Source organism: Nematostella vectensis, chromosome 8, assembly GCF_932526225.1.
Source record: "Nematostella vectensis chromosome 8, jaNemVect1.1, whole genome shotgun sequence".
Lineage (NCBI taxonomy): Eukaryota > Metazoa > Cnidaria > Anthozoa > Actiniaria > Edwardsiidae > Nematostella > Nematostella vectensis.
The window spans coordinates 4,832,046-4,855,311 of NC_064041.1; the positions used below are offsets into that span (position 1 = coordinate 4,832,046).

The 23,266-nt window shown below is 40.2% G+C and overlaps 3 protein-coding genes and 1 long non-coding RNA gene across 6 annotated transcripts in view; 2 read left to right on the forward strand and 2 right to left on the reverse strand.

Moving 5' to 3' along the window:
- Positions 1–6,632, forward strand: part of LOC116608893 (flocculation protein FLO11) — an 11,448-nt gene extending 4,816 nt beyond the window's left edge. For 2 of the 3 annotated variants that reach the window (XM_048731814.1, XM_048731816.1), the window contains exons 4-11: positions 1–175; positions 814–947; positions 1,203–1,243; positions 2,199–2,221; positions 2,895–2,964; positions 3,168–3,253; positions 3,742–3,796; positions 5,084–6,632. The exon at positions 1–175 is cut by the window's left edge and continues 193 nt beyond it. In XM_048731814.1, the coding sequence (XP_048587771.1) occupies positions 1–175; positions 814–947; positions 1,203–1,243; positions 2,199–2,221; positions 2,895–2,964; positions 3,168–3,253; positions 3,742–3,796; positions 5,084–5,523 (1,024 nt within the window). In that variant the 3' untranslated portion in view covers positions 5,524–6,632. The remainder of the gene's footprint in view (positions 176–813; positions 948–1,202; positions 1,244–2,198; positions 2,222–2,894; positions 2,965–3,167; positions 3,254–3,741; positions 3,797–5,083) is intronic. The other variant, XM_048731815.1, reaches the window with a different exon arrangement.
- Positions 6,633–6,916: 284 nt separating this feature from the next.
- Positions 6,917–8,490, reverse strand: LOC125570291. Its single transcript, XR_007312648.1, has 2 exons — positions 8,330–8,490; positions 6,917–7,796 (listed from the first exon to the last, which is right to left on the reverse strand). It is a non-coding gene; the product is annotated as an uncharacterized LOC125570291 (long non-coding RNA).
- Positions 8,491–9,997: 1,507 nt separating this feature from the next.
- LOC5501626 (chondroitin sulfate ABC exolyase) lies at positions 9,998–23,066 on the reverse strand (the record flags this gene model as incomplete). Its single annotated transcript, XM_048731820.1, is given in 5 exon segments — positions 9,998–12,877; positions 13,523–14,174; positions 20,926–21,106; positions 22,260–22,463; positions 22,879–23,066. Coding segments are annotated over 5 exon segments (3,510 nt in total), but the record flags the coding sequence as incomplete, so codon positions are not given.
- The window catches only part of LOC5508821 (molybdate-anion transporter), a 31,160-nt gene continuing 22,947 nt past the window's right edge, over positions 15,054–23,266 (forward strand). Inside the window, exon 1 of the mRNA XM_048731821.1 lies at positions 15,054–15,447. The gene's annotated coding sequence lies outside the window, so the exon portion shown is untranslated. The remainder of the gene's footprint in view (positions 15,448–23,266) is intronic.

Consider the following 23,266-nt stretch of genomic DNA (forward strand, 5'->3'; position numbering starts at 1 on the left):
GGCAACATCGACATCTTCCTCGAAAGCATCACCAACACCATCTCATATAAGTCCATCTAAAACTTCGACAGTATCAGAAGCAGAAGCGACATCGCCTTCACAACCTCCTTCTACAGCCAAAAGCGTACTTCCTCATCCTACAACCCCGCCATTATCAACACCCAATCCTTCACAGGTAATTCAATAAAAAAACGTCTTACTCATAAATCAGATAATATCTTTGGATCCATTCCCGCGAAGTTCCTTGGAAATTATGTGAAGGCCAAAACCTTATTTTAGATATCTGTTTATTGATTTATTGATAATCATTCTGTTATAAATTGTAAAATGAATTAGTATGCCATCGAGGGCAGGACAAAGAGGGGCGTATACAAGGGCGTAGGCCAGGGGGTGGCCAAGGGCAGGAGAAAATTCCTTGAAAGGGAAAAAATGACATTATAATTAGCGCCATCATTTTGTCGAACAAGAACATGTAAATAACAAAATCAGGTCCGCCTTCAGCAGAGGGTGCAAAGGGTACGAGTTCATCCACCTTTCATTTTACCGTGGGTCAGTTCTTATTGGAGGATAAAATAGTACTGTTTATGTTACCTATGACTGCCCATCCCAAAAAAAACAATCCTGGGTACGAGTTTTGAAAAGTTAAGGTGTTTTACAAGCCTGTTTATCTTTGCTTATTTGGAACAATTATTAAAAGTTTTTTTTTTATGTTAATTTTATTGAAACAAGTTTTGAGAACTTTGTATGATGTCATTTTATTGCGTTTTATTGTCGTCGCCTTTGACATCCCATACGCCATAATCTTTCAAACAGGAAGCTGGTGGTTTTGACGCAAGAAGCACCGGTGCTAGGGGTTCTTCTCTGTACTTGGTTATTTTTGGTGGAGTTATGGTCGCTATCGCGTGTGTGATTGGTTACCTTTACTGTAAACACAAACGGAAAAAGACGTAAGTATGTTTATTTAATTTAAACAAAGAATCTCAAGCAAAGCTTTTACCCAACAAACCTCACTTGTGTGTACAGAATAGAAATCTTCGCGGGAAATCTTACGCTAAAATTTCTGACCTCGGCCATAGATTTTTCTACCCATATTTTCAAGCCGCTAAATAGCATAATTTTCAAGGGTCATCAATCAGTATAAATGTCAGTACTTCGTACCCTCTGCAAACATGATTTTCTATGTGTGCTATTTTGTTCTTCAGCTCATCCCCAAAGCAAACAAATGGCGCTTCCTTCACATCTGGTAAAATACTAAGCTACCTTTTTTTACTTGAATCGATTGTTTTGTTATCATTTTGATATAAATATTAGCCTGCGTAGCGGCGTTTGTTTCATGGGTTTTATTTTTGTTCGTTGCGTTACCCTTTTTTTTCGTAGCGTTACGTTTTTTTGTTTTTTGTTTTGTGCCCACAAACGCCTGCAACCATGGGCCAGACTCGGTCCAAACGCCCTCTGCTTTCGCAATGTCAAATTAATTGAAGCTGCTGTCATATAACAACAGCTGGGTGACAGCCGACATCATTCAAAATGGCGTGAAATGTACACATTGGCGGGTGGAAACGTCTATTTGGCTCTTTTTGTTGCCGAAATTGCGAAGAAATATGTCGCAAAAAAGCCCTTCTCGACTTTGTAAAGTAAGTTTCAAAACAAAATTTGGATTCTTTGCAAATCAAACTGAGAAAATCGGACATTCCCGAACCCCGTCGGGAGAACCGCCAATACATCACTCCCTCTTACCAACTGTCGAACATCCTCCTTTTGCTCACTTTTCAAATTTCTTGAGAATCCGAGATCCTCGAGGTCTTCTAAAGCCTTCGCGAGATGATCGCTAAATATATCTTCCATGCTAAGTTACCCGCCGCAAACAACGCGCCCGAAATATACTAGAGGCGGACTAGACACTAGACGCCGACAAGACGGCTATGTGTTTTTAATTGGTAGTATAAACGGAGCTGAGCCAATCAGGAACCTTGATTTTCTAGTTCGCCAACGAACTAGATTTACGAATTTCGTCTGGGCTCTGTTGCATGCGGTTGATCAGAGAGACCCAAATCATAGTACCAGACTTCGCGCGAATTAAATTACACAGCCCTAGTTTTGCGCTGCCTAAAACACAAACAAACCGCCGCTACGCAGACTACATAAATATGTGCTTGAGTAGAGTTATAAGTTGACCATATTTCTGTTTCGTTTAACAGCGTCACCATTAGAAACTTACGATGTAAGTATTCATGTCTCACTAAAGGTATTGATGATGATGATGGTAATGGTGGTGGTGATGGTGATGGTGATGGTGATGGTGGTTGTGATGGGGATGGTGATGGTGATGGTGATGGTGATGGTGATGGTGATGGTGATGGTGATGGTGATAGTGATGGTGATGGTGATGGTGATGGTGATGGTGATGGTGATGGTGATGGTGATGGTGATGGTGATGCTGGCATTGGTGAGATGGTGATGATGGTGTCGCTCCTATTTGCTCTTCGGTGTTGTTGTTGTTGTTGCTATTTCTTTTGTTTGTTGATTATTCTGTTGTTGGCATTGGGGCGATGGTGGTGTTGTGTTGATTTTCTTATGTTGTCATTATTGTTGTTCTTGTTGTTGTTGATGATTATGAAGTAGTTGTTATTTTGTTGTTGTCGTTGTTGCTATTATTGTACCTTTGTTGTGTTGATGATGGTGCTGTTGTTGTTGATGATGACGATATTGTTGGTACTTCTGTTGTTATTTATAACGATGATGTAATATTGTTGTTGTTATTATTGTTACCGTTGTGTTGATGTTGACATTGTTATTGATGATGATGATGAGAAATGTTGTTGATAATGATAATGATGATGATGTTGCCAGCATTATTCTCATTGTTGGTGGTAATAGATATTATTCATCCCTAGCAGGAATCACTTTACGAAGAACTGCCGGAATACCAAGACCCTGCATTAGACCCTGCATTCGCACATTTTGGTAAGTACACTTGTACAAAATATAGTCTTCATTTTATAATTTTTTGGAAATTATAAAGATTCATGTATGATTCTTAAGACTTCCATCTCTTATCAAAAGGCGGTTTAATGAGCAGGAACACTTTTTGCTGTGTATTGTTGATGATATGTATTTTATCAATACTGACATCATAATAAACATGATAACTGTCGTTTTTGTTCTAGATAACCTTGGTTATGAGAAAGTTGTGAAAGAAAACAGGCGATCAGCACTTGATCCCCTTCCTCCGGTCCCAGGAATTTATCAACAGGTATTAAGATATCATCATGTCTTTCTTCTTCTTTTTCTTCTCATTATCCTTCAACATTCTTTCTTTTTCGTCATTTTCTTCTTCTTCTACTGCACTTCTTCTTCTTCTTCGTTTTCTTTTTCATTTTCTTCCCCTTTCTCCTACTTCCACATTCCTTCTTTTTCTTGTTCTTCTTCTTCTTCTTCTTCTTCTTCTTCTTCTTCTTCTTCTTCTTCTTCTTCTTCTTCTTCTTCTTTTTTTACTACTACTACTGCTGCTGCTGCTGCTGCTACTTCTTCTTCATCTGTGTCCTTCTATATCCTCATAATCTAGGGTGACAATACCACCATCATATATCATTATAACTTTATCATTTAATATCAATCAATGATCAATTAATCAACATCATTATTATTGTAATCATCATCACAATTACTATCCTCGTTATCCTTTTAGTCAAAATATCTCTCAGTTGCAATTCGCTCATTCGTATTTTGTGTTGTTAACAGGCTCCTGCGACTTTACTATACCAGCCGCTCAACAAGGCCACACGATCCTCCACAGGTAACCCATACACTCTCTTGTCCACAGGTAGCCCATACACTCTCTTGTCCACAGGTAACCCATACACTCTCTTTTCCGGAGGTAACCCACACACTCTCTTGTCCACAGGTAGCCCTTACACTCTCTTTTCCACGGGTAACCCATGCCCTCTCTTGTCCACAGGTAGCCCATACACTCCCTTGTCCACAGGTAACCTATACACTCTCTTGTCCACAGTTAGCCCTTACACTCTCTTGTCCACAGGTAGCCCTTATACTCTCTTGTCCACGGGTACCCCTTACACTCTCTTTTCCACAGGTAGCCCTTATACTCTCTTATCCACTAGGTAACCCATACACTCTCTTGTCCACATGTAGCCTATACACTCTCTTGTTCACAGGTAGCCCTTACACTCTCTTGTCCACAGGTAGCCCTTACACTCTCTTGTCCACAGGTAGCCCATACACTCTCTTGTCCACTCGGTAACCCATACACTCTCTTGTCCACAGATTTTCCCTACACTCTTTTTTCCACAGGTAACCCATACACTCTCTTGTCCACAGATATCCCATACACACTTCTTTCAACAGGTAACCCATAAACCGCAACTAGATTGCGCATTATAATTTGAATTTCGTGAGATACATCAGTGGCTAAAACGTTTTAAGTGAATAACTGTTTTTAGAGAACTTTAGAAGCACACTAGCATACACACATTGGCACCAGTTGGGCCAAGACGGGACGCTAGCACAGTCTATTACCCGTGCAATTCGGCAACCATGGACAGCTGTTTCGTCCTTATTAGGACTCGTCAGCATGGCATAGCCGGTTTGCCTCAGTTAAACTTCATTGGCAAAAAAACTGCAGGGCGACTTCGACTCGAACGAAGTGCTTTAAACCACAGCTCAGATCCATGCGGGATCTAGAGCTGCGACCGGGCTAGCGTGATGCCAATTGTGCGGATCACGCATGCGACCTTTGCTAGTCTAAAACTCCGTCGGATAGCCAAACTATCCTTGCGAGTATGTATACATAAATGTGAACTTTAGAAGCACACTAGCATACACACATTGGCACCAGTCGGGCCAAGACGGGACGCTAGCACAGTCTATTACCCGTGCAGTTCGGCAACCATGGACAGCCTGTGGTGCCAATGTGTGTATGCTTGTGTGCTTTTAAAGTCCACGTTTTTAGAGAACCATCACCACTCATATCGGTAGGTAGTCTCTCCCATCAGGGCAGATTGCTTACTGTAAACCGTTGCCATCGACTTGAGCTATACTTATTCTTTAACATCTTTTTTTACAGGTGCGCCTTCCGAGGAAGACTACCTTCACCCTGTCGATTCCACGCGCACAAAACAATCAGCCGTACTAAAACTCGACCCCCCACAAAACTCTGATTACGACAATTCGCCAACAGAATCGCAAGACCATGACAACCCGATAGGAGGGAAATCCCCGGTCGGATACCCTCACACGGTCGTTCCCGAATCCCCGGTAGAGGAGGATAAACCAAATAAACCAGAAGTACCTGCAAAGATATATGATGGTCACGACTATGATAACCCGTTGGGTGTTAAATCCCCGATGGAGGAAAAATCCCCGATAGGATCAAAAAACGAAATACCCGATAACGGAAATACGCCCATTGGTAAATATGACGCTCCAAATGTTCTTTACTTGGCGCCAAATGGTCCTATCGATCCTTTGTACCACGTTCTTGAGGCAGAGGAGACAAACTTTTAAACTTTCACAATGCGCATGGTGTCGTAGAGAACAAACGCCTCCGATTGTTGTTGACTTGGGAAGCAAAGTCCGTACCACTAAGCTACATCACTGTGGCTTTTTGTATTACCTAATAGATAAGCTTGTAGAAATTTATCATGCAGAACGTGATTTTTTATTGAACGCCTTATATCTAAGGGCAATATATAGTTTGGAGTGCATTAGATATACCAGCCGAATAGCTCTTAGTTCAAATCAGCTCAGAATATTTCCTTTTTTGGAAACACTTTTTTGTTTTGACATTCGAGGCATCAAAACATTGAAACAACCAATCACATATCAAATTGTAAGATGACGTCATAACACTCGCTAGACCTAAGTAAAAAAACATGGCGGCCATAGATAGACGAGAATAAGAGCATAAAACAGTATCTTTCTGCTTTTTGGTAGGGTTTATAGACGTATCAAAACTTGAAAGACTTGTAGAAAAGCTTTGGGTGCAAAGATGTGGTAAAAATTTATTTTTCAAATGGCTATGTTCGATGGAAAAGTCCGATTTGCTAAAGTCAATAGATGACGGCGAGGATGATGGTCATCACGATTGAATTACAGCGTGGAAGTGTAATTATACTGGAATTCGAAGGCACACTTAACGGTGGACAAGCAGGCATGGATTCTTGACCCTCGAGTTGACTACTCAGTACTGCAAATGGTTTTCGTTGCGTCCTCCGAAGCTCATAATGAATGCATAAATACATGCCTTACGGTGTGTTGTGTTTAGTTTCAATAAGTTATATATGCAGCCCGTCCGAGTTTGTCGGTCGATCATGAACATTCAGTATTCAAATTGCCTTGTGCAGGCGCTGTTAAAAATTTAATAGGGGTCTAGAATTTTTCAAAGGTGGTTCAATTTATGAAAACTATTACAATAGCTTTGTGCTTAAAAAAGGATTGGACCATTGGACCACAGAACCACACCTGGATCAGCCACTGCAGAAAATGACTTGACACAACAGTATTTCATATTTGTTTTAACGACTTAATAGTGGTATAAGCTTATATCATCTCATCTCCTACACACAAAAAGCATGTGGTACACAGAATATCAAATAAAACAAATAGAAGACACAGTTTGAATTTTTTTTGCTTGGCTTGTACCAACCAGCCCATCTTTGGTATAACTCTTCAATTTAAATATTTGGCAATATCCCTAGAGCATGAATGGGCTATGACTTGATAGCCAAAAGGCTGAATAGGCTTAGGATTTATATACCTTGAAGGTTAGAGGGATAATTGCCCAGGGGTGGGTTGGAAGGGGGGCAGTATTCAAAACATAATGGAATGGTCCAACAGAGCTCAACATTTCATACACCCAAAAAGGATGGAAACTTGTCACCCCCAAAATACACAAGCCTGTTGGTAAAATGTTCAATCCCAAAGAAATGCAGTGGACACATGTTATGTTGTAAATGTTTTTACAGCATATGTATGATGCAATATGTCTTGAAAACAAATCATTTTCATGAGCTTATCATTCTTCTCCTAAACAATTTTACTCCAACAGAATTCTAATGATTTAAATTCTTTCTGGTAGAAAATTTTCATTCAGAGTAAATGGGAAGAAAGTGGAAACAATTTGTCCAATAATATAGTTTTCACAATCAAGCACCATACATAATAGTGATGTGAAATAATCATAGATCCCATCTCTCATTTCAAAAGCCCATTGCACCTTTTGAATGCACAATATGCTGTGTCTTATATTATGTTTTAGTATAATACTGTGTTAGCTCTGGGGATTTAATACATAGAAACTTTTTAACCAACCTTCATCCATGCTCTTGGTTTATACTGGGATCATACTAGAAAGAGAAAACCCTTCCCTCAATAGAAAACATGTTATTACTAGAAAACCTATTTTCAACAAGGGGTCCAGGGGCAGGGCCGTAGCAGAGGCTGGGGTGCAAATCTCCATTAACGTTGAAAGCCATATAATCTCATACCATTTTCCCACCAAGCAGCGTTCTTTAAGCATTGTCTTTGTAAATACGAAGGAGGTCCCCCCTATTTTCTTGACAGTGCTACAGAACTGGGGGGGTCAGTTTGTAACCATACTTTCTAAAAGTGTAATAGTCAATAACACATAGCTTAAACAAATAAAACAAATATTAAAAAAAAAAAATAGTATACGTTTTTTTATCACTAAGAGTGGAATACAAAGAAGAAAATTCAATGATCTCTCTGTCCATCCATATATATTTACTTATCTTCATCTTCTTTGCCATGTTCAATATCTGAAATAAATTGTAACAATTATATTAAGAAAAGAGGAAAGGGTTTCTTTTCAGTTTGATTTATAGAGAACAGTAGCTTATTATTTATGATGGCCTTATTGCAGAGAAGCCAACTGAAACTACAGCCTCACACTAATTCTATTTTATTTTTACTCAATTTAGCTATTATATAATAAACTTTGGCAGCGCTGTATAAGATTTCTGGTTTTAAAATCAGCCAGAAAAAGCAAAAAAAACGAAGCAGTCCACTTGACAGTGTAGGGAGGGCCCTTGTTTCCTATACTTATGTCGGTGATGTGCAGGCTCAACACGATATTGTTTAAAGAAACCAAACATCCCAGCAACTGGCGTCGCGTCCCATATAGAGACATACCGATTTCGAAAGCTACATTACCCCTTATTCTCAGAATATTTTTTTCTAAGCCCAATAAATTATTGTAGAGAGCTCTTGGCAAATTTCTACATGTGTTTGGGTTCGAAATCGGTCAAACATGGCGCTGCAGAGCCCCAATTCCCTTCAAATAAATACTCACCATCTTCCATATTTTTACTCATCGCTTCGAAGCTTTGCACGAGATATCTTGGAAAGATGACCTAACACAATGGCTGCTCTGAAATTGCAAAAATTGACGGGAAAAACCTTTTAAAGCGAAAAATATATCTTCGCGGCGGTAAAAGGCGAGGGGCTTGAATGATGACGTCATAATCCATTTAGGCCGCCATATTTGTGTTTCCAAAAAAGGAAATATTCTGAGCTGCAAATTCTCGAGCTAGAATTTCCTCGGCTATAAAAAATGGATACAATGGATTTGTTTTCAACTCGCGTCATTGAATATATGTAAAACCATACTTGAATAGACAAAACGTAAATTTTTTTTGCCTTCGTATAAATTGCGATAAAAATATGTATAGTTTTGTAAAGATAACATACGATACTCAATAAACATTAATTTTGTTGTATCTGCATTTCCCCTATTTTTTCTTGATGTTGAAGAAAATTTCATTGGCGCCACAGGAACAAGCGCAGGTTAATTAGCGGTTATCCGGACGCTTCTGTCATCACCGTCTTAACTTTTCACAAACTTGAGTGAACCAATACACCTTGTCATAACTTTTAATGCGACCCATGATACATGTATCCAGTGGGAATCGAGCTTGGGTCAAACAACTAACTAGTGTGCTAGTGTGGCGCAAGCTTTCACCGCGCATCCCCCTCCCTTGGCCGCCAGTGTGTCATTCCCTATATCAATCAATCTTGTTTTAGAAACTGTCGTTTTTCTAGCTTGCTCGGTCATTTCCTTATTAGGCATTACATACCATATTTGGGAGTCCGCTTCAATCCTTTTTTCCCTTTGTATCGCTCTAGAGCTTTATTAGTCGAGAATTTCCATGAAAACTTGCAGGAATTTTCTACGATTTTGCTGGCAGCCATCTTGGAAATGGACCCTAGTCTCTAACGTTTTAGAATATCACAGGTCTCCCACAGGTCTCGCCTCAGGCTCTTTTAGATCATTTAGAAAAACGACCACCGTTTATGGATATATGAAGGATCGTCAGATACCATCCATTATCTTTGAGATACCGTTATGAGAACGCAACCTCCACCCCTCCCCCCACCCAACAGCAAAATCTAGCGCCCTAATTCTTCACTAAGCACAGCCCATCTGATAATATGTGACCGGTGACCGGGTGTATAAATGTTTTTTTACGGACACTTCCCAAGTTTAGTTGTGAAATAATGTTTCTTTCAAGAGATATGAATGTTTTTGCTTTTAATCACGTTTTTTGCTTTAAGTGACGTCATCGATGAAGTCACACGGCACGTGACCACATTGCTGCATTCCCCTTGACGCCTAAATGACACCTACCGAGTTTGATTTCCAAACGAAGTGAAATATAATTTTTTATGACGTCATAATATTTTTGCTTCTACTGATGTCATCGATGACGTCCAAAAAAAACGTGACCACAGTTTAGCACCTCCTTTGACAAATACATGACACCTAGTTTGGTTGTCATACTATGCTCTTTGGGGACGGACGGACGGACGGACATCGTTTCACGGAAACTCGAGTCGATGGGTTACCAATATTTGCTACCATATTTTTCTTGTATACATTTTTTTGGTATGGGGCTCCGCTAAAAACCAATGTTGGAACAGGGACGACTAAACAATCCTCTCACAAATATATAATGATATATCATGAACAACACGCGTCTTTTTATTGTTCTGTATTACAACTGTATTACATTCTTTGGCTTGGCAAAAGGATGATAAATAAATAAATAAGATAATGAATATTTTATAAAATTCATATTCAAATTCATTCTATATTGCACAATCTTAATATTTAAATTGATTAAATGTATACATGTATATGTTCGAACCATGTTCGAGTAAAATATATATTTTATATATATTATCTAGTATAAATCGAGCATAATATAATCAATTCTTCTTGAGTGGCGCAAGCTTAGGTATGGTCAACTATTTGTCTGAGTAAGACTAATGTGTAAAGTGTATAGCGAGTCTTGAAAAAGACTAATGTGTAAAGTGTAACACAAGCCTTGAATAACAGTAATGTGTATAGTGTAAAGCAAGCCTTTAATAAAACTAATGTGTAAAGTGTAACACAAGCCTTGTTTAATACTAATAAGTATAGTGTAAAGCAAACCTTAGAATTAGTACGTATAATGCAAATAGTGTGGCCCCACGCTCCACTCTTCCCCCGGATATTGTATTCAAGACCCCTGTGATTTGGGACTTCCAAAAAGAGGCCTAGAGGTTTAGACTAGCTATATCTTGTTGACAAGTTTGACTTCGGTGGTAAAGCCATTTTCAAGCTTCTTAAACTCGAGTTTGAACCTGTCTTGAGTAACAAAATCTGATGGGTTATCCTTCTTATTTATATTATTCACCCATACGCTCTCCACTTTCCAGCCTTTTCTTTCGCTGTATTTACTCTGCAACGTAACGGTAATTGACTGGGAATCACTCTTGGAACAGTAGAGGATCTCCTTAGTGACGTCTGACTGCGCTGACATCTCTTCATAAGCACTGTCAGGGGTATTTTCACACGGGACTTTTTGCTCCTTGTTCGGATCTCTGACCAGCTTGAATCCAGGGTTACTAAGCGCAATAATCAGGTATTTCGGTCCTTTTTCCAGCATCATCGTACATTCATGCGTTACTTCATTCACCGGACCTCCAAGTGTTGCGGTTCCTGTAATTGTGGGCTCAAATATAGAATACGCGAATATTTTACTCCCCCTGCTCGGCAGATTGTCCAATTCCACGATGTGGGCGTTCCCCCGGTCTTGTAGTATACGGACTTTTCTCAGGTCACCCGGCATGAGTGGTCCACCATTAACAAGGATGTTATATCTTAAAGGCGTTGCATTGTCAGGGTGTTGGACCCAGGCTGTTGCATAGCGGCCCTTTGAGTTTTTACCTTGGTCGGTTTTTGATTGCTGATCACTTATCTTAACATGTAATCGTCCGTTGTTTTGCACGTCTGTGATACTGTAGATGTTACCAGAAGTGTCTTCTAGAGTCACATCCGTACCCATGTTTGCAGAATCGAAGGTTTGATCGGAACCCGAAAGTTTGTAATCTACACCCTCTACTTTTATAGAGCCACCGGTATCCTTTTCTTGGAACAAGGCCGTATGAGCGTGGTAAGTATTTTTTGCGTTACTTCGGAATTCGACATCACTCACTAGACATACGATCAGATTGTTAAAGAATACGTACGACTTCTTGAACTCAAAGGTCATACTCGCAGCTGGCGAGTCTTGTTCCTTCGTCTCATAGTCTGGTTTATCATAGTGCATAGCAAACACACCATTCCTGGGTTCACATTTCAGGGGATTGGTGTGTACCTGGTGGGCTCCACATAGACTCACACCGCCAGCTAACGTCTTCTTGTTGTAGAACCGCATTGACTTAAGCTCTAGATGTTTTGGTGAAATGTTGACCGCTGTGGCCCCTGGGATTAGGGTCCAGTCCCAACCGTTTTCCACGTCATACTTGATGAGCGATTCCTCATCGTTGGAAATCTGTAAGGTTCCATGACTTTCAAACAATCCGTACAAGTTCTCTTTCCCCCCGCTTTCAAAGTCCCAGACGTTCTTGTTAAACCCTTTCGCTGCTACGGCCCACTGGTCCCTCCTCTGAACGGATAATCCCGCAAAGTTCAGACTCCAGTGCCCCGAGGGTGTTGTTTCGGGTGCTGCCCCACCAGCCTTACCAACGACCCACTGCAGGATATCAAGAGATCCAATAGTGTTTAAGTAGTAGGAGCCTTTAGATGGTGAGCCATCTTGAAGCCTCTTCTCTAGGGTTGTATCACTGATTGTCGGATTGCTAGTTTTGTAATAAAGACGTAGCAGCATTCCAGTATCTTCTATTTTTGTACAACCCCTAGTTGTGGCTTCTTTACATGCGATGTACGCGTAAGCAGGGATTATACTAGCCAGTACCTCCTTTTTGTAGTTTGGAAACCTTCCTGCTAAACTACTCGGTGTGGAATACTTCACAGCAACAGCTCGATATGTCTCTAGACACAAGTGCAAGTTCTTAACAGCGCTGACGCCAAGCTGGAATTTTGTCCCGTCGAGAATGAACTGCACGATGGATGCGGTCTGCACTGCGTACGGGGCGTAGGCAGCTCCGTAGTACGTTTGGTGATGGAAGGAGGAGCCGTCTGGTTTGAAGACGCCGCCCAGACCCAGGTTTATAGCCATTGAGTTATCCGCGTTATCCTTGCAAGCATGCATATCGCGAATCTTTTTCTTCTTTTTATCGTTATCATCTTCTGGCATGGAAAGCACTGTCAGGATTCTAAAGAACATGTGGACCTTCATTTGATCAGACGTTGTGCCGTCGAATTCAAATCCATGAGTGGAGCTTTTGCCGTAGACTTCATTGAAGTCATTGAACCATTTGCATGCCTTGATCATCTTATCGAGAAAGTCAGCCTCTAGGTGTTTGCGGACGGCAAAGACGCCATGTTGGAATCCGGCGGCGTTCATATTCCACTCGTGATCCAGGGAACCGAGTGCGCTACCTTCAGCCATTCCTGCAAAATACGTGATATAGTGAGCATTTACCTTATACAATCATTTGCCAATATACACCATATAAAACACCTGCCAATACCCACCTTACAAATCATCTGCAAATATCCACCTTAAAAATTATCTGCCAATATCAAACTTACAAATCATCAGCCAATATCCACCTTACAAATCATCTGCAAATATTCACCTTACAAATCAACTGCCAATATCCACCTAACAAATCATCTCCCAATATCAACCTTACAAATCATCTGCAAATATCCACCTTACAAATTATCTACCGATGGCCATATTCTTACACTATTCAACTGATGGCATCGTCTGGAAACGATAACCTGATGACATCTGAAAAGCAATCATATGATGATATCATCTGACAACGACAAACTGATGACATGTGGCAACAATAAAATGCCGACATCATCTGACAACAATCAACTGATGGCCTCATACAACAATATATGATCGATGACATCATCTGGCAATATTTGATGGATGACATCATCTGACGATATACGGATCATGCCATCTGATGAGAGGCACTACAGAGCAACGCTCTTCCAATTGCGCAACCCAGGCGTACCAAAACGTTAACATTGTGTTAAGACATTGTGTTATCACCAGGAAACATTGCATTTTATTACCTTGGTCGTATAAATACTTCAGCATAGTAATAACCCTGTCTCTTCTCTCCTCGTTAAGCGCACCAATCGCCTTTTCCAAGTCATCTTCTGTTGTCACACCATTCAACATATTCTTCATTGCCTTGCTTGTCCCTGCGATTCTCTCTATCGCTTGTTCCCGCACCGTGGCTGAAGCTCTCAAAAAAGGTGTCTCCGTTTGAATCATGTCTCTAATCTCCTTCTCTCGACTCTTTAGAATAAAGTCAATGGCAAGGGGCTGTAATATAATTTCAGTCATAAACGAGAACTTCATTTTGTCATAATATTCAATAGTGTTCTTCAATTTTTCAACTTTGTTCGCTCCTGGTCGTTTCTTAGTCTTCCCGTGTGGTGAGTTTCTCGAAAACAGTGCTGGTTTGATTATTAACGATATGCCTTTTTTTGATATGCCATTTCTTGCCAACAAAGCTTCATATAAAATATGTGCATCGTTGATAGTTTTTTGTAATGACTTCCATTTCTCTGCCCGCACGTTTGACAAGGAATTTGGATAGGTAGAGTACGACGATCTATCTAGATCTTGGTACCAATTCTCGACTCTTTCCTCGACCCTCCGGATGTTGTCCATCTGTTCAGCTATATCAGGGTAATCAGGCGCATCCGGAACTCTTCTCTGCAAAAGGAAACTTAAGTTAGTATATGACAGAAATTTAGGGGTTTTGGTGGGGTACGATACAGAAACATTACAGGAACTCTTCTCTGCAAAAGGAAACTTAAGTTAGTATATGACAGAAATTTAGGGGTTTTGGTGGGGTACGATACATAAACATTAAGGAACACTTCTCTGAAAAAGGAAACTTAAGTTACATATGACAGAAATTTAGTGTTTTGTGTAGGGAGAACGATACAGAAACATTTAGGAACACTTTTCTGCAAAAGGAAACTTAATTTAGTATATGACAGAAATTTAGGGGTTTGGGTGGGGAGAACGATACAGAAACATTAAGAAAATATTTAGGGGAGGGCACAGCCACGCCCCTACTGGTCATTTATTTAAAACCTTTAAAAATAATTGTTTCGCCCCACCCCCTGCTACAACCCTGGCAGATATAATGATACAGAAGCACAGAGCCTCGCTTTCATTCCTGATTTCGGCCCCAGTCTGCACTCACCAAGCGACCGCGAAAATGGGCTTTAAGGGTGTACTGACATCTGTTGCTAAGGAAAATTGAATAAAGCATAAAAGCCTTTTAGAAAGTCTTTAGGGTCTGATATTTGCCAAGTTGACCACCACAAGTGTGCTGACTATTATGATGACGTTACCCAGTGACGTCATAAAGTGACGTCATAGATACAGATAAAAGCAAATATTTCAGGTAAAATTGCTCGAAAACAAATATTAAATAGGTTTTATGAATCTTGAGGGATGGGCGCATTAAGCCAAGCATGCGTTTTAGAAATGATTGAGTAATTGTTTTTTTATAATTTTTCATAGGTCCTGAAATCCATATTATTTGATATAATTTTGGTTTCTGTTAGATTAACACTATACGAAGGAGAATTTTATAAAAAGGAATACAGCAAAATATTGCGTTTTGAAATAACTTGGCGACAAAAAAAGCTTTTTTCTAGAAAACGCAGAACCGGAAGTGAAACAAAGCCCGCGCGTGCTCATTCGGCCTGCTCAGACACACTGATATCTCACATGATGAAATTTGAATGAAGTTTAAAAACAAAATCCAATAGTGTTTCATGGTATATATACATTAAAGGAACGACATCCGTCATGTCATGATTAAAATTGAAAAAGTATTTTAAAACTCTGATATAAGGCACGAAACGAGGACCGAGACTCGAGACTTTAGGCCGAGATTCGAACAACACATCAAGAAAATCATATAAGGGGGAGAGTGGAGAGCGAGGTGGAGAGTTGTGGAGCCTTCAAGGTATTTCGCCAGACATCAAACCATTACAACATTCATTCTCATTTACTGACTATATAGAAGAGTTGGAGAATAGCAATATTAGTTTATTTTAAGGCAGAAATTCGCGTATTGAAAATTGAATTTTTTTGGATTTCTTGAATGCAGCGTTGCATCATTGAAGTCGCATGAGTATCACAAATATCACAGGCGAAGGGTCATAAGGTAATACAAGAGGGTTTTCTTTTGCCATAAGGTTTCTCCTGTAGCCTTTCTTGACTAAACTGGTTGCACTTCGTGAGTCTTTCCCGCCATTTCTATATTTTTACTGTTGTGACTTTGTCACACTGTTTGGTCCTACGACAAAAACTGACTTCCCACGTTGTCTCCTGTTTTTCCGGCTTAGTTTTCTTGTGTTTGAAACTGTACTTTGTGTTTTCACCATAAGCTTAAGTGATATTTTGGATAATTCTTCACTTACAAACAATAATTTATTCAGCTCCGAAATCAGTCGCCTGTAAATTCTGCGAAGGATTTGCATATTTCTCTGAGCCCTGATTGCGATGCGCTGTTGTTGTGTCAGTCTCACGGTAGGCCAGTCACAGTTGGGTTGATGACAAAGAGTTAGTGATTGCGGTCGGATTGCGTTGTTGTGTAATACTGCTTGGAGTTTTTCTACCAGTGGGTTCTAAGTGCATTGTTGATTGAGCGCGTTGGTTCAGTTTAAGGGCGACTCGAGTCCAACTTGTTTTTGCCACCCTGCATTTTCACTGTAGTCTTTTAACTATTTTATTCTACCTAACTTTACCTTGATTATTGATTATTAATAATTAATTGATCTAGTTAAATAAAAGAAAGGGAAACTAATCAAATAATTATATACAATCAAACAATTATTTAACCGGAATAACCGGAAAACAACCTACAATACTATTTCTGTAATTCTTTTTCAAAAAAAAAATATATATATAATAATTATATCTGGCATAATGGCAGGCCACCTCATGGCCCCCTTGATAGTACTCCTATTTGCTCTACATCTCCAGAATTTCTTATTACGGTGGCAGAGCCCACTAATTGAGTCTAAGGCCGGACCCTTCATTTCACCAGCACTTTTTGAAATGAGCCTGGACAAAGTTAAAGTTTTCATGAACAATAGTCATCCCAATCGTAGAAAATTGATCGCTCCAAGGAGTAACCCAAGCTCACTCGCCTTTCGCCTACTCATTCTTAGTGGGGACATCCCTCTCAATCCCGGTCCCACCTACCGGTATCCCTGTGGAGCATGCTCAAAACCAGTTAAATGCAACCAGAAGGGTATTCAGTGCGACTACTGCGATGCATGGTATCACACAAAATGCTGCTCAATAAGCAATGAAAGTTACAATACACTTGCTAACAGTTCTTGTTCTTGGATCTGCTGTGCCTGTGATGTGGCCAATTTCTCAAAGTCATCAAGTGGTCCTGACATTCCTGATGACAATTATTATTTATCTTTATCAACATCAGTACAATCATCCGGCTCAAAATCGCCCCAGCCACTAACATCCTCCCCCAGGCAAAGATCTCCTGCATCATATAAAATGAAAGACCCCCACAAATTGAGAGTGTTAACACTGAATGCTTGTAGCTTAAAGGGTAAAGATAAACGCCTTGAATTTCAAAGCCTGATTGACAACTACAAACCTGATATTGTTAATGTAAATGAGACCCACATTAATGACACTGCCTTTTCGGCTGAAATTCTGGAGAAAGGTTACACCATTTTTCGTAAGGATAGAAACGAATTTGGTGGAGGGGTGTTGTCTGCTTTCTCCAACCATCTTGTGGTGACTCACGAGGAGCAAATGGATGGTAATTATGAAGGCATCTGGTCAAAGATAAATATTGCAGGAAGCAAATCACTTTTTGTTGGCTCTGTCTATAGGATCCCAGACTCAAATGTTGACCCCCTTGTAGCTCTCGATGGTGCATTATGCAAGCTGGTTAAAAATCCAATTCCAAACATCCTCATTACCGGTGACCTGAACCTGCCTAGTATATCATGGGAAGATGATAACTACGCTGTAAGACCTAATCCTACTTATGGGCTTGAAGTAAACCACAAGTTTTTGGACATTGTGAACGACCACTCACTGACTCAACATGTTATGGAGCCAACTAGAGGGGAGAACACCCTCGATCTTGTTCTCACCACTTGCCCAGAGATGGTATTAGACCTAGTGGTTGAGCCCGGCATGAGTGATCATGATCTGGTGTTATTTGATCTAAACTTGAAGCCCACTTTCAACAAGAAAAAGCCTCGTAAAGTCTTTTTATTTAAGAAAGGTAACATGGGGGCAGTGAAAACTGACCTTAAAAAACATCTTGATAATTACTTCAACAATGAGGCCTATCATAAATTGATCAATGAAAACTATGATTTCTTTAAAACCACAATCACTGAGATCATGAAAAAACATATCCCACAAAAAAACATCAGTGGTAGATGGAACTTGCCATGGATCACTAGTTCCATTAAAAGGTTAATCCGAAAAAAGCAACGTCTATATAACCATGCCAAACACTGTAACAACCATGCTGCCTGGAAAAAATTTAAAGACTTGCGTAAACTCGTAAAGAAAAATCTCGCTAAGGCACACAGCGAGTATGTGTCCCAGCTCTTATCGGTCCCAGAGGGTAGTGAAACAGCGAACCATACCATAACCAAACGGTTCTGGACGTACATCAAGTCCAAAAAGACCCATGATGTTGGTGTTGCTCCCCTACGCGATGATAAGGGTGAATTAGTCAGTGACAGTCTTGGTAAGGCACGTGCTCTGAGTTCACAGTTCCAGTCCGTTTTTACTCATGAAAATAATAGTTCTATACCTACACTTGGACCAAGTCCTTATCCGACTATACCGTCTACTTTAATATCTATAGACGGTGTTATCAAACTACTTCAAAATGTTAACCCGAATAAAGCTAATGGCCCTGATTTAATCCCCTGTAAAATTTTACAAGAAGCTGCCAATGAAATCGCCCCAGCTCTGACGTTCTTGTTCACACAATCTTTAGAGACCGGTACTCTCCCGAATAACTGGCTCAGTGCAAATGTGACCCCAGTGTTCAAAAAGGGAAATAAGAATATCCCTTCCAACTACCGTCCTATTTCACTGACTGCTGTACCTTGTAAAATACTTGAGCACATTATTTTCCATGACATAATGAATCATCTTGATACCCATAATATCCTCGTCAAGTTCCAACATGGTTTTCGCAGGTTCTTTTCCTGTGAAACGCAATTAATAACCACCCTAGAGGATGTGGGGAAAGCTCTAGATCTCGGCAGACAAACTGATCTGATCATCATGGATTTTAGTAAAGCCTTTGATATTGTTCCCCACCAGCGGCTTATTTCCAAGCTCGATTTTTATGGAATTCGGGGTCTCCTAAAGACCTGGCTTACAACCTGGTTAACACATAGGGAACAATCCGTTCTTGTTGATGGAGTCTCATCTGCCCCTATAAGTGTGTCATCTGGTGTGCCCCAGGGGACCGTTCTCGGCCCACTGATGTTTTTACTCTACATAAATGACATCGGCAATGATTGTAAATCTTCTACCATAAGATTGTTTGCTGATGATACTCTTTTATACAGTGTCATCGAGGCAACTTCTGATGCACATCAGCTCCAGTCTGATCTTACCTCCATCGAGAAATGGGCAGAGAAATGGCTCATGTCCTTTAACCCAACAAAATGTTTTGTCATGAGAGTCACGAGAAATAGGGAACCTATAGTGTTTAACTACACATTGATGAACCACATCCTTAAACCAGTTGAACACCATCCATACCTAGGCGTCGAGCTCTCGAACACACTTGACTGGAGCTGGCATATAAACAACAAAGTGTCCAAAGCCAACCAGACCTTAGGTTTTCTTAGGCGCAACCTAAGCAACTGCCCAGAGAACATTAAGGAAGCTGCTTATAAATCGCTCGTTCTTCCACACTTAGAGTATGCCAGCTCTGCCTGGGATCCATGGTTGAAGAAACACGTCAAACAGATTGAGAAGGTTCAAAGGAGGGCGGGTCGTTTTGTTAAAAATTGCTGGGATAGGACTTCTGGCACAGTCACAAACATCCTAAACGATTTGGAGTGGCCCCCTCTCTCTAAAAGGCGCCAGGATGCCAGGCTTATATTATTTTACAAGGCTGTTAACAAGAAATCAGCACTTGAGATACCAGACAATATTGATAGACGCACCCGCCAATTACGCAGCTCTCATCCAGATAAATTTATTGAGTTATGTCCAAGAACAGAAGCTTACAAGAACTCGTTTTTCTGTAGGACAATAAAAGAATGGAACAAGCTGCCCCGCCTTACCCTGGATTCCACTAGTGCAGATATTTTTAGAGAACGAATAAAATTAAATTAAATCAATAAAATTATATTAATACCAATAATGCTGTTTAAACGATTTTTATCTTTTTACTTTATTTAATCTTTTTTTTTTATTCTGCCTTATTATTATTTTTATTCTGCCTTATTATTATTTGTATTATTATTTATTTTTTATTTTTTATTTTTATTATTATTATTATTATTATTATTATTATTAATATTATTATTTCTATTATTATTTTATTTTATGTTTTTTATTTTTTTATTATTTTTTTTTATTTTTTTTATTTTTTTTATTTTTATTTATTTATTTATTTATTTATTTATTTATTTTTTATTTTTTTAAATTAATTAATTTTTTTTTAATTTATTTTAGTTAATTAATTAATTAATGTATTTATTTATACAATTAATTTATATCCACAGTGATGGTAACCCCTTTGTGGATTAACAATGTAGATGTAGATGTAGATGTAGATATAGCGCGCGCTACTTTGAAATAGAATTTTCAGTGCGTGCGCGATCGTTCGGTGTTTGCAGCGCGCGCAGGTAAGTGAAAATTGAAAACTTTGGCTTAAAAAAGGTTGACTTGACTAAATCTTCACTAAATCTTCGTTTTTACAAAACATTGGAAATATCATCACCCGAAAAGGCTGAGATCAACTTGGAGTAAATTTTTGGGAACTTGAAACGCATATTTTTATTGCTTTTACTTCAGGAAAGCTTGGAATGACGAATTCCGTGTTATGTATATGCGCGCGCTCAACGCCACCAGCGTAGCAACGTCGTTACTGAGCAACACTAATGTCAGTACACCCTTAATAACTATATGTATATCTTCCCCCATTTTCATCGTACGAAACTTTGTTATTACGTTCCTCCCAAGAGGCTTAGCAGGCCACGTAAGTTTGGGGTGGGGGGGGGGGGGGGGGGGGTGGGGGACAGCACAACACAGAAACATCAAATGTTTGGGGGGCACGGCCACACCCCTACTGGTCATCTCCTTGAAAATATTCGGGGGGTGGTGGTGGTGGGGGGGTCACGGGGGGGGGCCAGTGCCGCTCTACCTGCTAAGGCCTTGCTCCTTTTTTCTTAAACATTCTCCTGTCACTCACCACAGCCCAATAGTAAGTCCTCTGGTACGAATTCCTGGCGTCCTGTTCAGGTGTGCCTGGTAAATATGGTACTACCATATCTCGGCTTTCCTTTGCGATCTCCTCGGCCAGCTCTAGCAGGTCAATAAAGACGTAGTTTTGACCACTGCTTCCTGTCTGCTTGACTACAAACGTCAAAGAGCTACGGAAATAGGAAAATATCGTTGTTGCGCATACGTTTATCCCTTTGGCCATTTTGGATGGCGGTAGCGAACGCTAAAACATTTTCAAATTATCAGGTGACTATATGTATTTTTACGTATCATGGCCGTAGCAGGCGTTGGGGTCCTGGGGACATCTTCTTCCCCCTCCCTCCCACAAATAAAAATATTTCTATTTTCCAAAAAAAATATGTTAAATCGTAGACGATAAACGGACGTCGTCTACGATAACGTAAATCGTAGGACGATGATATCGTCCTACGTCTTCCAGATAGGTGAAGTGATCCAAAATTACTAAGGAATATGAGGAAATGATCATGTTGTAATATGCAATAGTCCACTTATCGCAACTTTCTCTCACATAAAAGTGTAAAAATAGATGATACTTTATTTCTTGTTGTGTGAAAGTTTATATAAGCGAGCGAATACCACCACGATGCGCTTTGCCGCCTCGAAGTTCTTGTTGTTTTTTTGAGAAAGAACAGCCAAACTCGCACAAAAATCTTGCTTTGTGTACTGCTTAAAGCCGCTCGAATGATCCATTAATCGCAACGATCTTTCAAATACAGTGAAACATTCAGATTCAGTATAAATAAAGATTTCTTTGTTAGGTCCTTCATTTGGAGTTTATTATAGAGCGAACCCGAATTTTCAATTCTCAAATTCGCAAAAGTCTTTAAACTTCTCAAATAGTTTTGTTTGTTGGTCTTCTTTCATTTATTTTAGTCAACTACTTTAATTTCATCTTATAATCTTAATACCAACTCGCCACCACCAATGGCGAGTTGACCAGTGATGGTGGCGAGTTGGCTATGGTGGCGAGTTGACCGTAAATCTTACCGCTGACCTAATGAAGCCGACCTTGCTGGGATTTTTGTTACCCTACACGGTATGCTTTTTGTCTCCCTGTTACCCCTGCTGAGTTTTCTTATTTTCCCTGGCATAGTTCTCTCTTTCCTGGGACCATTTCACACTGACTGGTTGGGAATTTTTCACCCGAATTTATTAAATAGACATTTAAAAACATGAAGAAATTCCACCGTGAAAACTTGTTATGCTTTTTACGTAAAACCTGCCGAGAAAGTATTAATCGCCAGATCGGTTAACAGACCTGCCAACATAACAAATACTTACTTAATACGTCTAAACATATTTCTTCCCCTCAATCCTAGTTCCTTATAGGTCACCCAGGCTGTACGCCAGCCCTCGAACCCCAAGTTGACTTTTATGATCTTGGACAAACCGGCGTCTGTGTTAAAGGTGATTTCCACGGTCGCGTTTGCAACATTTGCCACTTGAGTGTGCGGGCGGTACATCCAAAACCTTATGCCACCTTTTCTATATGTTTAAACAACAACAAAAACGTTACACATCAATAAGGTCTCCTGTTCTGGCAGGATTTGACCGATTGCACACGCCGATTCGACGTTCCCGCACAACATTGCAATATCTGCTAATTTCACGCACGAAATTAAAATGCTTTCAATATGTAGTTTCTGGTCGCCGCCCGCGACCGGGGAATTCCAATTTTGCGGATACAAGATAAAGGGGTTCTACTGAAACAAGAACGTGAAGGTTGATGATGATGCTGATGATGCTGATGGTGACGGTGGTGGCGGCGGCGACGGTGGCGGTGGCGGTGACGGTGGCGGTGACGGTGACGGTGACGGTGACGGTGACGGTGACGATGATGATGATGATGATGATGATGATGATGATGGTGATGATGATGATGATGTATCACCATTATTACCTTCTAGTGTTCCGATCAACATTCCTCGCCACTTTTAACACCATCGAGGGGCTTGTAGCTCCTGAGCCAGGCCACTCCCATTTTAAAGCAGAGGTCCCGCTTTTTACGTGTGCAGTTGATATGGATGCTTGAGAGCCTTGTGTAGTCACATCAGCAAGAGCTCCTTGGTCGTCAAACTCAAATTCTGCAATGATATATTATATTATAATTTGTGTGAAGAAGGAGGAGGTACTGGCAGCTAAGAAGGGTAACCTAGGGAGGGGGTCGGCCAAGGAGGGGATAGATCAGGGAGGGGATGGGCCAGGAAAGGGAGAGATCAGGGAGGGGATAGGCCAGAAAGGGGAGAGATCAGGGAGGGGATAGGCCAGAAAGGGGAGAGATCAGGTAG